This window comes from Ictalurus punctatus, chromosome 6, assembly GCF_001660625.3.
Source record: "Ictalurus punctatus breed USDA103 chromosome 6, Coco_2.0, whole genome shotgun sequence".
NCBI classification, from domain to species: domain Eukaryota; kingdom Metazoa; phylum Chordata; class Actinopteri; order Siluriformes; family Ictaluridae; genus Ictalurus; species Ictalurus punctatus.
In genome coordinates, this window is record NC_030421.2 from 17,759,694 (window position 1) to 17,774,170 (window position 14,477).

General features: G+C 39.8%; 1 protein-coding gene across 3 annotated transcripts in view; it reads right to left on the minus strand.

Moving 5' to 3' along the window:
* Nucleotides 1–353: 353 nt before the first annotated feature.
* The window catches only part of nr1i2 (nuclear receptor subfamily 1, group I, member 2), a 46,733-nt gene continuing 32,609 nt past the window's right edge, over nt 354–14,477 (minus strand). For all 3 annotated transcript variants that reach the window (XM_017469633.3, XM_053680913.1, XM_017469632.3), the window contains 5 exons: nt 13,444–13,712; nt 11,419–11,564; nt 6,526–6,642; nt 4,555–4,660; nt 354–4,277 (listed from right to left, as the gene is read on the minus strand). In XM_017469633.3, coding sequence (XP_017325122.1) covers nt 4,136–4,277; nt 4,555–4,660; nt 6,526–6,642; nt 11,419–11,564; nt 13,444–13,712 — 780 coding nt within the window. In that variant the 3' untranslated portion in view covers nt 354–4,135. The remainder of the gene's footprint in view (nt 4,278–4,554; nt 4,661–6,525; nt 6,643–11,418; nt 11,565–13,443; nt 13,713–14,477) is intronic.

Here is a 14,477-nt window from a genome sequence, read left to right on the forward strand (position 1 = left end):
TACACTACATTACCTAAGCTTATTGCTGCTGGACATTTCATGGTAGATAAAATATGTCTAATCTTTCCAGAAACTGGTATATGCAGCCTGTGTAATAAAAAAAAAAAAAAAACACTTTCTCACATGGCAGGTTGGACAGGACTCAAATCCCAGAGATACACCAGTAATAACTATATTACCTTCGCATGCAAGACTAACCCAGTTTGAGTAGGGCTTTATAATGTAAAAAGTGTTGGTAAAATACAATACTTCCATCCCTAACAATGATTGAAAGCTATTGCAGACAGTTTAGTTTTCCCAGTATAATAAACCTTACTGGTCTCCACAAAGCCTCCAGTGAATAATATAGAAGATTTTTGTAATAAGAGAAAGTTTATTTAAAAGTCACAGCTGTCAATGAACAATACATTAACTTTAAACATCCCATTTATTTTCCTAACTTAGAACATCTATACAAATATATTCAGACAGAAAACAGACCTGAGTGGCTTCACTGATCATCGATGGTTCATTAATTTGTGCATTCTGCACACTAATGTGTGTGTAAACAGTTTGGTTGCATTAATAAACCTCTATATTTACATTTAAAGCATTTCAGCAGACAGCAAAAGACATCATACAGAAACATTTGGCTGTTTTTTTTTTTTGTTGTTTTTGTTTTTTTTGTGTTTTTTTGGTGTCACACATACACTTTGGTACATTATCAAAACTGAAATGTGTGTGTAAGCGACCTGACCTGACCTGGGCTCAGATGTGGTCATTAGACTCCAGTTAAAGCTGAGCTTCTATGTACTTGTGCCACCAGATGGCGCTGTAACATTTTTCGACCTGTAAACTGAAGTACTGTGCAATAAACATCCCGGTGCTGGTGATCATGTTTTACACATAATGTATTTTTAGGACCCATATGGCCAAAAGTGCCATTTTGTCCCTGATTGGCACACGTATGGGTGAAATACATCGCTAATGGTGTACATCATCCGAGCACATAGTTCTTCCTGTTCGATTACTTCCAATATTGGCGTTTTTATTCTGAGAAACTTTGCATTACTTTCACCCTTCACCCTGTAGAGTCCATCACTGAGGTACATGTTACAAGTGAAATCTCACAACATAAAATTTTCATGTAGTATTAAATCTCTTCTCTTATTGTAATAAAATATCACGACGTACACATCCCACATCACACGTTTAAGCATAATCTCTTCCTACAACAAACACGATTAGCATCGTAGTGTTTTTTTAAAAATATTGTTGGGGGAGGGGGGGTTGTATCGTTTACAATGGACAGCTTCTTTCCACAGGCATCATGGTTGCAGCTCTAAGGTTTATACACGATCACTGGCATGTGACTTTGTACGTGAAAGGCAGAATAACTTAAAGTGCACCTGTTATGGTTTTTCAAATATTTCCTTTCATGTAGTGTGTTGTTAGAGCTGTTTGTGAATGTAAAAACGTCTGCAAACTTTCAAAAATCAAAAGTTCTGAAAAAAAAGCTCTGGTCTTCATTGGCTGCTCGCTGACAGCGGTAGACCAATCACAACAGACTGGGACATCTGACCAATCACAACAGAGTATGCTCTCTGAAAGGAGGAGTTTAGAATGAATCCTTTAGAACGGATCATTTAATGAGTCGTTTTTGACACTTGGGGGGGGGGGGGGGGGGGGGGGTGATGTTGCAGTTTAAATTATGAGCACGTTAAATCTTTGATCTTGGATGCTTGTAAATCTATTGTATGAAACCTCTAAAACAAAATTAGGCACGTTTCAAAACCATAATCGGTGCGCTTTAAAGCAAGGCAGTAAAGCCTCTTCAGTGCTTTATTTTCCTTCTAAGAATAAAACCATTATCTTTGTGATGTGTTCAAAGTACAGTTGAATCAAATTGAGGGCAAGTCTTATATACGTTAATGGGTATATATTTTTGTTTGTTTGTTTGGTTTTTTTAAATACCCTGCTGAAAAAAAACAACCGGAACCATCACAGTAATTCTAATGGTTTCCAGTACAAGTACCGTTACAAACCAACAGCTAACCATTAAAACCATTACCATTATTGGTCCTTACCAGTAGACATAACGTGCCAACAATAGAGGGCAAGAAATTACCAGTCGAGACCCACAGGGAGCATTAGTTTCCATTATAACCATTAAACCCATTACAAATTCTTTGAGAGTTTCTAATGTTTGTTTTTATATTTTTTCCCCAGCAGGGTGCATTTATGTGAGTAACTTTATTCCAATTTAACCATTTTGATGACATTTACTGCCAATACATGGCATTTAGGATCCTATATCATTTAGTGGTGGAATTAAAAGTGCATGCAAACCCTGTATCAACCTCGGACCTTAGCCTTGTCTGGTCATGTCTTTGCATTGATTTGGTTTATTGTAGGAAACGGGCTAAATTTTAAGATCCCGAGATAAGAAAGCAGTTGCATGTATGCTTTCTTTAATAAACACTTGTTTACACCTCCACTCGTCTGTCAGTTAAGGACGTGCAGTGTCTTGAATTGTGTTCCTGTCTATTTTAGACCACTGACTGGCTGGCAATTCACCTGCAGCACAGGGATCTCAAACTTTCTGCAGACAGCAAACTGTAAAATAAATTCAGTATGGATTTATTTGATCAATATAATCCAGCTATATAGGCTCATTATTTGAACATGTTCAATAATATTCCAGCTGTTAACTGCACGTATTTTATTCCTGAACATTAGGTCTATTTGGACATTGTACTGGAGTATTTTTCATTTAATTTGTTTATATTTTGGTAAACAGGACCATCTAAATTCATTAGAAAACATTCCAAACGGCTACAAACAAAAATTAATAATCGAGTGCTGGGATTTCCACCGTCTGGTTTTTACACCATGCCCACATTGTCTATAAAGCTGAATACCGATACGGATATTCGGAGTAATAAACTAATACAAGATAGCGTGATTGTGTTACGCTCCTGATACAGACACTCTAATAAGACGAGCTGTGGTCTGTGATTTTCACCACTGTAACAAAATGACAAAACACGCACACACCTGGCTAGGCGTCTTGTCCTCGGACCCCACTTTTGAAAACCTGTGTCCTAAACACCTAGCCTGGTGTTTCTTCAACTGTTTGAAGAAACCCCACAAGCTTTCAATCAGCTTGAGTAAAATAAGCCTGAGTCCAGCCAACAAACCGATAATCTCCTTTTGAACTAGGCTACATTTATCCAGGTGCACAGCCTATTAATGTTTTACAATGAAACACTGCTACTGGTAGGTGTGACTAAGGTTTAGTCTAAAGGAGCTTATATTTTCTAATCTCATTTATCCATCTAAAGCAGCATTTCTGAGATGTATTTAAACATTCTGTGGCTATTTGATTAGTAGCAGCAACCTCAGAGATACCCATGGCCATGTTATCAGGTAACCATCATATAAGTCACTGACTATAGTGTAGCTGTAGCTATGCACAGTTTCTCAGCCGTTTCAGGCTGACACGGACGCGATTTTTCAGCCATCCTGGGTTACATCGATGGTAGCGCATGCTTGATGTCTGTAACAATTTCAATCTCCGCTCCACCCTTGAGCTCTGCCTTTACGAGGCAGAGGACTGGCTTGTAGAGAGGCAGAACTGAGTTTGGTCAACATTGCACTCCCACCCAGCCTTTAGCCAAACTTTTGCAAGACGTAACTACCAAAATCGTCAACATCTGTCCGGTGCTACGTTACGGAATTGTTAAGAGTATTTCATTTGATACAAATGAAGCTTGGGGGTTTGTCAACCATTTCTCTATAATTCTGCCATGTTTTTGTTTAAGTGGCTAGTGGTCATTGGTCACATGGATCATAATATCATTAGCCTTTAACTGAGATCTTAGATAAAGGCACTAGCCGGTGATGTCACATCTCGCCGATCCTTTCTCTGATCATCACAGTGTACCTTTTTATGACAAACATCCTTGTGTAATGTTTGAGCCAGCTCAAAGTAAAGCTGCTGGAATGCTGCATTGGCACGACGCACGCACCGAATCATCCATCTGTACCAAAGACGTCCACAGAAAAAGCGCGAAGCGGGCCTGTGATGTTCAACCGTGAGGATTTACATGCTCTTGCTGTTGTTTGTTCTGAGGTATGACGTCTAGTATAAGGGTCAGAAATGTCTGCTCACGATCTCCAGAATCAGGGGGGACATTTCTGGCTGGATGTCCTGAATCTGCAGCACCTGCTTAGTGTGTTCCTCGTTCATAGTCCTCATTTCAGTCAGACACGCCATGATTTTTGGGAACAGTAAACTGGCAGAGGGAGAAAGAGTCAAAGGTCAGAGGATGCTTAGTGTTTGGGTAAAGTTGTAAATAATTGAGTATAACAGCTTGGAAGGAGTCTTTGGATTTCTGAATGTTTTTGTCATGTTAACTTCAAATTGTGTGAAAAATACTAAGAGTTGAATGCTCTCAATTTCAGCGCTTGCTCATTTTACAGCATCCTTTAATTAACCGTAGACCTTTACTTGTCTTTTGTGCAGATCAGGTTTCAGGAAATGAATTAGGCTGGGACGCCATGATCTCTTACTGTTTCTCTGGGCCGCTTCGCTTCGCACTGATGTAGCTCTGTAGTGTGAGAGCTAATATCTCCTGAAGCTCATCAATCACTCTGTGCTGCATCACACCCGGCCGGTCTGAACACACAAAAACACACCCTGAATCCTTAAGAGCTGATTCACTCTGTGTTTGTGCACATTCACAGCATTGATAGCTCATTTACAGTACATTGCCGGTTTTGTGCTGGGAACAGAATGAACAGAATTCAATTTGGACAAAACGTTGAAAACGGAGAAATGCACTTTTAGCCAACGAGACATTTAGTGTGTTAGCTTTCACAGATCATGATCACAAGTAGTGAAATGGGTAAATAGTGTCAAAATGGTTAAATGTTATTCTCACCCTTTATTATATGGAGCTTGGCTGCTGACAGAAGTATTTCAATATAAATTCCATATATTTTAATTATAGACCTGCTACATTAAATAAAATTCTCTCCCCCCCCCCCCCCCCCCCTGTGGTGTATTTAATACATTTGTGTTTTCCCCCGATGCTTCAACTTTGGCCTCCATCCATCCATCCTCTATACCGCTTATCCTTTTCAGGGTCACGGGGAACCTGGAGCCTATCCCAGAGAGCATCGGGCACAAGGCGGGGTACACCCTGGACAGGGTGCCAGTCCATCGCAGAACTTTGGCCTAATTTACATAAATATCATTTTATTTTTATACCTCTGTCACAAGGTGTGAAGTTATGTTTTGGGGTTTTTCATCTGTACCTCTATACGAGATTAGTAGGAAATTAGTATGATATCTCCTGAATGAGCTGTGAATGTTTGTAGGATTTATATGGAATTATCTTTGTAACCAGTGGATGAATTTATCCGAAAAGGGTAAAGAGGGTTTCTAGGAAAGAGTCTTTACTCTCATCCAAAAACAAACTCGAGCGTCTTCAGTTTGTCAGACACTACTGGGACTTCAAATGGGATCGGGTTCTATGGTCAGATGAAACCAAAATAGAGCTTTTTGGTAATAAACACCAGAGGTGGTTTTGGTGCACACAGAGAGGTAGCCATATGGAAAAGTACCTCATGCCCACGGTTAAATATGGAGGTGGATCTTTAATGTTTTGGGGCTGTTTTTCTGCCAGAGGACCTGGACATTTTGTTAGGATACATGGCATCATGGACGCTATCAAATATCAACAGATATTAAATGAAAACCTGACTGCCTCCGTGAGAACGCTTAAAATGGACAGTGGTTGGATCTTCCAACAGGACAATGATCCAAAACATACATCAAAATCAACACAAACATGGACACAGTCAGATGGCAAAGACAGCCAAAAAATGGGGCTGAAGTCCCAGAATATGAATCCTGTACGTAACGTTTCATTACGACGAGCAGGAAGGAAGCTATTGAAGAAAAACCATATTTGACCTTGCTGTGACCTTGATCCTGCTTGGATTGATTCTAAAATCTAAACAGTTTATCTGGTCAAAATAATAAATCCATATAAATCCTGCAAACATTCAAGCACTCACTCTTGAGATATAGAGCTAACAGTCGTCATGGTTGCGTGGCCACATGGATGGACAAACCAGACTTAGTGGCAGAAGCATAAAAACACTGGAAAATTGTACGTTCAGTACACTACATAAAAAAGTGACGTCTATTATTCAAATAATCAAAACTCATAAGTGGATATTTTTCTCAGTTTCAATTGGTTCCAAGTAATTATACTGTATATGACGTTTTTGGCTTCTCTCAGTTTCAGTATTTAAAACCATATTCTTTCTGGCACAACTATTCTAAATTTATCAAGAAGAATTGCCAAGCATATGTGCTGAATTGGAAAACACAATTATATTAATTCCCCCCATTCAGTCCTCAGAATCCTTTCATGTAATCTGTATATGATTAAAGATTAGGACTAGGATGATGTGATTTAAGGCAGCATAATAAGACTTGTAGCACAGTGTGTGTGAATGTGTGTAGTGTACCTGGTGAGAACAGTGAAATTGCTTGCATCAGGACGTACTCTTCCTCATGTAAGTGCAGCCTGCGCAGTGCGTAATGGAACTTCATGAGAGGGTCCAACAGGTGGCGCTGAAAACCAGCTGTTTGAGATGTAGCAAAGAGAGGAAAGTCAAACGACTTATGCGGGGTGGGGGACTTTATGCAGATAGAGCAGAGAGAGGCATATATCTGGCGTCTTCCAACTTATCTGCAAAGGGGCATTATGGCTGCATGTTTTCATTCCAGCCATTGGAGGTACATTCGATGAATAGATTAAACAAGTGCATTCAGGTGTTTGGTTGGAATGAAAACCTGCAGCCATACCGGCCCCTTTGTTCTAGGACTTTCTCAATTATCGGTGGTACTATCATGGTTAAAGGCAGATCGGGAATAAAATGTCTGGACCCCAGGAGTATTTTAGTCTCAGATATGCAGCTGTAGTGATATGAGACAATACATTTTCAATACAGTTTAGTAAAATTCCTTTTAAATTCTTAACTACAATGCACACAGATGAGGTACTTCCCTACATGTGGCACGCTCCAACATCTCGGTGCGTTTCATTTATACCTTCCACCACTACTGTCTCACATGGAGCATTCACGCATTTTTCTCATTATACATTTACATTTATTCATTTTTCACACGCTTTTATCCAAAGCAACTTACAAATGAGGTAATACGAGCAAAGTGATGTATCAAGCAGAGAAGTAGCGCTACAATACAAGATTTATAACTGAGTTCTAGAAAAGCAAAGTGCACAGAGTAGAGGTGTAAGAGTAGGTGTTTTTATATTATTATTTATTTGATAATGTGGGGTTGGCACAGAAGAGGTGGGTCTTTAGCTGTTTTTTGAAGATAGTGACAGATTCTGCGTTCTGGAGTGAGTTTGGAAGTTCAATCCACCACTGAGGAACTGTTCATTTGAAGGTTCTGGTAAGGGACCTGTGGTAACAGATTCCTATTCCCACTCTGACTACATACACTTTATTACTCCAGTAAGTGTTCCTTTCTAAACTCTGTGGCAATTAAATGTTTCTCTATTTGGACTGCTACCAGCTCCACAGGCTGCACTTTACAATAGGGCTACATGCTTAAATATTGAGCTGACTGGCTGGATCCAGCACAAGAGGTCACAAAGAGGAACAACCTTCTCACACTTCTCCATCTCTCTCTCTCTCTCTCTCGTTTATGTATATCATACCAGATGTACCAGATGTTCTTCAACATTCTACTCATCAGTACAATGTCTCAAATTCATTCAGTACTCATCAGTTTAAATTGTACACAGTAGTTCGTTCTGGTCAACTAATCTGATTGGTCAAATGGGGTTCCAAGAGTGCTTACATTTACTATAACCGCACTGGGACGTTTCATTATGTGTATCACTCCACTCGTCTGTCTTCGCCACATAAAATTCTGGTTGCTAAAGTAGCGTTAGTGTCATCATCAGCAGACATGGCAAACGATAGTTTTCAGATGAACAGGAAAAGGACAAAGGGACACCAATTTGACCGGACGCACCTTTAACTGGATATACAAATCAGTGTGAGGTAGCTAGCCAGCTAGACGATGGGCTGTAAAGTGAGTGTGGCTTTTTTGAGATCTATTTCCACTAGTGGAGCGAAAATAAACAGCAGTTTTTGGCAATATGTGAGTTACATAATATTAATTTCTTGTTTATAGAACAATATCGCACCTACGGCACTTGACGAATCAAAGCCATGGTGATATTCACTGGAACTGCACACTTGCTCGCATGTCCTTTCGGCTTTTGCTGTACGCTTCTATCTGTAACATCTATTTCTCAATATTGTGTCTGCTAAAATATTTTTCCCCTCTCCTAACTGTTAATGAAATATGCGTTCGTTAATTCATATAGATATCCAAATATTAAAATGAGGCCGACGCCAAGTCAACATTACACATGCTATAATCGTATGTATCAGCTCAGGCATCACACAGTGTGGTTAAAATGGTGGCAGAAATCACCAGATTCATTCTATTGTTCTTACTGATACTTTATTAGATCTGACAGAATTTTAGTTTAGCGACCGTGATGTATCAAATCTCTCTGTTCCAGGGTGGGTAACTTCTACCGAACAAGTGATCACATAGCATTTCTAGAAAATTGGAAAACCAGCTAGAAAACCCAAACCATATATGACACATACACACACACAAAAAAAGTGACACCATTTGTGTGACCATCACACCAGTATATGCTTGTAAAACATCCCATTCCAGATTTAATCCCTCTCTGCTGTTATAATAACCTCCACTCTTCTGCAAAGTCTTTCCACTAGATTTTGGAGCATGGCTGTGCTGATGTGTTCATTCAGTCACAAGAGCATTAGTGAGTTCAGGCACTGATATCAAGCGAGGAAGCCTGGGGTGCAGTCAGCATTCCAGTTCATTCCAGGGGTTGAGGTCAGGGTTCTGTGCAAGACACTCAAGTTCTTCCACTCCAACCTCGACAAACCATGTTTTCATGGAGTTCGCTTTGTGTATACAGGCACTGCCATGCTGTAACAGGTTTGGGCCTCTTAATTCTAGTGAAGGGAAGCTGTAAAGCTACAGCATACAAAGACATTCCATACAATTATGTGCTTTCAATTTTTGTGGCAACAGTTTGGGGAAGAACCACATATGGGCATGTTGGTCAGGTGTCCATAAACTTTTATCTATATAGTGTATGTAAACACTTTCAGTCCCAAAAAAACATTTATTTTCCAAATCCAATTCCAATCTTTGCCATTTATTACAGGATCTGATATCCTATCCTTATATAATGGTCCACCATTTTTTTTTTTTTTTTTTTACTGGTATTGGCCCAATAATGATACTGAGTATCAATTGGAACAACTGGTTAATAAATCAATGACTATTGGAGTCTGTATCTCCAGGATGATACAGAAAAACTACCCTTCATATCAGCTTTCTCTTCAGAGCTAATCTGAGCATGACTTGTTATGGAGGAGAGGCCATACGTCACAGTGGAATGACATGTACTCCCACGCATGACCTTTATTAACAGCTTGGTTGTTCTGCAGGTGAGAGCCAGTTTCTCTCAGCAAGCGGTTTAACTGACTGTGTCACGTCTGAGTCACGGGATCTGTGCCTTTGTATTCTTCATCATTACTGTACGATATCCCCTGCTGGTCTCCTCCATTTTGCTGAAGCTTGTTAGCATGTCCTTTCCTTCCCAATCTTGTTAGTGGAGGTGAGCAGAATCTGACAACCTTGTCCTGGGGAGTTAACAATGCTTGGCTACCAAGCTGAACACTGACCAACATTCAGTGCAGGTGGTGATATTAGATGGAAGAGCTAAAATCTGAAATTTATCCACAGAATGACAATGAATCTATTAGAGTGGTAGGGAGGTAATGCAAGATATCTTGAGGTCACATTCATGGTGTAACGTGAATGATGTGGGGGAAAATAACAGCCCAAATCAAATCTAGGGGTTGTTTCACTTTCAGAAATTAAATTAATTTAGTAATGATAACTATACAAAATTTTGGTTTGGGCTTACACTACAGTTTCCTTTCTTCTTGATGCAGTCCTTAAAATTATGACTGTATCTGAAGAAAAGTTGTCTCTTTTGGTTCCTTATTTCACTGAAGAACCAGTAATCCATGCACCTGACTAAAAAGCTTCTTAACCAGCATGTCCCACTGAGCAGTGACTAACCAGAAATGTCCATGATCAGCTCAAATCTAAACCAAATCCAGCCCAAATATCGTCAACTATAGCAACTATCGTTTGGTCCCGGTCCATCTTGACTTGGCCCCAAAACAAAACATAATTTCTGGCCTAAATTAAGTCTGATGTCTAGTATATGACAACAGTCCATCCAACAGTACATCCATTTTCTGTACCGTGGGAGTCGAACCATCAATCCTTTTCATCTGGCCAAAATTAACATCTGTAAAAATGTCTTTTTTTCACCACCTCTTTTAATTAGCTTTGTGCTCACTGCAGTGTCTCACACCTCTCAAATAAACATGATTTTGCTGCTCTTCATGCTTAAAAGGAGCAAAACATATTTTTCTTGTGACATTTCCATTATCTAATCCATTGGTCTGAAGCTACAAAACATTTGATCAGTTTAAATTTCCTTACATAGTTCTAGGTTTCACAAGTTGCTCATAAGTTCATAAAACAGACTTTTTGTATTCCATCCATCCATCTTCTATACCGCTTATCCTTTTCAGTGTCACGGGGAACTTGGAGCCTATCCCAGGGAGCATCGGGCACAGGGCGGGGTACACCCTGGACAGGGTGCCAGTCCATCGCAGGGCACACTCACATACACATTCACACACCCATTCATACACTACGGACACTTTAGACACGCCAATCAGCCTACCATACATGTCTTTGGATTGGGGGAGGAAACCGGAGTACCCGGAGGAAACCCCCGCAGCACGGGGAGCACATGCAATCTCCGCACACAGGGCCACGGTGGGAATCGAACCGCCGACCCTGGAGGTGTGAGGTGAATGTGCTAACCACCACCACCCCAGCGGATCATTGGTCTGCATATTTGATTTGGCACAGGTTTTACGCCGGATGCCCTGCCTGACGCAACCCTCCCATTTTAGCCGGGCTTGGAACCGGCATTGAGTGCAACCCCCAGTAGCTGGGGTTCTAAGGCCGCTGCAGTGAGAGACTTGATATTTTTTGTTTAGTAGATTTCAATTTAATCAACATGTGAATAAGTTTTTTCTACTGTTCTAGGGTTCTTTCAATTCATTCGTACAAACATGTATTCCAAGTTCCTGTTCTTTTAACAAGAAATGAATGATCCCCGGATGAGGTTTCTCAAAAGGCTGACAGCAATGGCTTGTGTCTAGCAGAATGCTGAGACTCACCGCGCTGGGCATCATTCATACAGTACTTCAGCGAGCCACATTCCCAAATCCCCGTATTTTCGTTAAACAGCATGTTGAAACGCATTTGGACGATCTCGAACGCGGAACCTTTCAGCAATGAGATCTGATCCTCTATTGTTAGATCTCTGCAAACAAAACACACAAACACGTTTCCTTTTATAGAAGGACAATACATCTTAAGTTGGTTCATTGGATAGAAAACAAAGCGTTCATACACATACCATATAAAGAATACAAAACAGACATCATAAAATAAAAGTCATTGGGATCCAAGCACCATAGCATTTGTGAGATAATACAGATACAATATAATCACTGGCCAATATTTTAAATGTCTAATTCAGAAACATAAACTTGCAAAGTTATACAAACCAACTGGAGTTTTTGGGCAGTGAATATGCCCCATGAAGAATAGATTGGACTGTGGCAGCCATTTTGTTTACAAATGTTAACATATTTTGGATAATTATTGATTCACATTCTTGTCAGTATATCTAAAACCTAGGACTAATTCACAGTAGTGACGTGTCGTTCATGAATGGTTTGTTCATTTTGAACGGATCTTTAATATGACTCGGGAACAACTAGTTGTCTCCGAGTGATTCGTTCATTTTTCACCGCGCATGCACTGCAACAGCCCCATAGGCTCTGTACAGGAAGCAGAAATGATTAGTTCACGTCTCGAGTCTTTGGGTTCGGGAACGAACGACTCGAACCCGAAGACTCGAGACGTGAACTAATCATTTCTGTTTCCGGGGAACAGACGTGACAAATGTGACGTGACAAAAGAAAGAAGGACTCGGATTGGGAGGTGAGGTGAACTAACAGACTGCATCGCCTGAAGACCCAGATAAGCAATTAATGAATCATTTCTGTTTCTCATAATTCGGCTTTGGCTGCATTCGCCTATAGGTTATTTTTATAGTTTATTAAGTACTAGGTGTGTTGGGAAATATAACATGTAACATTTTAATTATATTCTGCTGAAATGAACGAAATTACTCAAAGAAAGATTTGTTCATTTTGCTGAACGAGACTTAAAGATCCGAGTCGGTAAAATGATCGGAACTTCCCATCACTAATTCACAAAAGTAGATTTTGCAAATGATGTAAATTAGAACAAATTCAAAGGGGTGGAGCTAAATATTCTTTTTTGGTATGAGCCATAGAATCAGACATAAAAATAATACTGACAACATGTGTCATGGTTTAGGCGCTGATGAACGAAAGGTAAAATGTTGCTCTAATGCAAAGCACCAGGCCAATCTTGGTCCCCTACCTACTTGGACGCCTAATAATAATATTTTACACCTTACGGGAGCAGACTGTAATTTTCTACAGCTCAGCAGCTGTTCCAGCTGGAGGGTGAAGCTAATTTTCCAGCCAGAAAAACGGAATGGAAAGTCTGAAATATAGAAACTAGTGAGATCTAGTGAGATCTATCCCAGCTAGATAATTTGGTAGAGCATGAGACGCTCATGTGGTTAAAGGCTCTGGGTTACTGCTCAGAAGGTCAGGAGTTCAAGCCAAGCTACTGCTGTAGGGCCCTTCGGCAAGGTCCTTAACCCTCAATTGCTCAGTTGTATAAATGAGGTGAATTTAAGTCGCTCTCGATAAGGGCGTCTGCCAAAATGCCATAAAAAAAAAAATCTATTTCAGGATAAAATTTTGGATTAAGGTTTTTCTATGGGATCGTTGAACTGATGTGATTGTTACAGGTGTAGAAACACTTTTATACATTACAAACTGTACCATTAAAATACATATTAAAGTGATTTACTTGTGCAAATAACTTAGTATATGCATAAATCATCTAGTAGACAGTCATGTTTTTTCAAGCATCAACAGGACTTTATTTTTTGTTCTAAAGAATAAACTGTGCTCCCTTGGACTCTCAGTCACAGATTTTTGTGACGCTGCTGGATATCAAAGCACAACGAAAATTGGAAGATACCATCAAATATTTTTTGAAACAGTCTCTCTGATCGGAAGGTAATCGTGTACCTGAAGGTTTGGATGATCTTGGCGAAGCTGATGACGTTCTGGATCATGTAAGTGCTGAGGTCTGTAATGTGAGGGAGGCTGGTGAACTTGATTTTTCCCTCTTCACTTTTGTTTTCTGCTTCCTCAGTTTGGAACACACTGACAAAAGAGGAGTCATGTCTGATGACTTTCTGTATGGTGTCCTGTAGCGCCTCCTCTCTCTCGGTTTCAGAAGAAAGCCGGTGGCTGGCCGAGGCGACCTGGGTGTGCTCGGCGTCACGGTCAAGCGGCTGTGGACCACACACAGCACACACAACTCAGCACAGGGAAACAAAATAACGTGTGTACATTTTCTTGTGTATGATATTTTGACAATAGCTATAAATAAAGATCATTTTATATCAAATGAGACATTTATGAGCTCCGGCTACAGAAAGGGGTTTTGAATTGTCTTAAAATGATTAAGGCCATTAAAAAAAAAAAAAAAAAAAAATTCACATCAAGTCACAGCAATTGAAGTATCTGTATTCAGTCCATGATATATTTTGAAATGGCAGTATTCAGAACACAGCTGCTTTATAAATGTTTAGGAGAATCCTTGAGCCTTTTCACTGAGTACCTTTCTAACGCTCTTTTTTTTTGCTGTAAAAAGGGCTATTAGAAAGATTTTTTTTAAGGTACTGAGTACTTACTGTTTCATGTATTAAAGCTCTCTTTTAGCTGATTTTGAGAAGCATATTTTCTTCATCTTCATTAAAAGACCTGTACAGTATGTAATGTAATAAGCGTACTGTACAGTGCACTTGTATTTTGAATTCTCTCACATTTCCAGTCCATTCACGCTGATCCCGGACTAATCGTCGTAAACAGCAAAAACTAAATTCATATTCACAAACCTGAAGCATAATAAAGAAACCTGATGAGCATTAACACAGAGGAACAGTGAAACAGCTACGGAAAAACTGTAGATATTTCCCGTTGTCTTTTAAGGATGTATTCTGAAGTTATTGTTTATGCTCTGTAAGTGAATTAGGGGTGTAACACAATGCCATTGT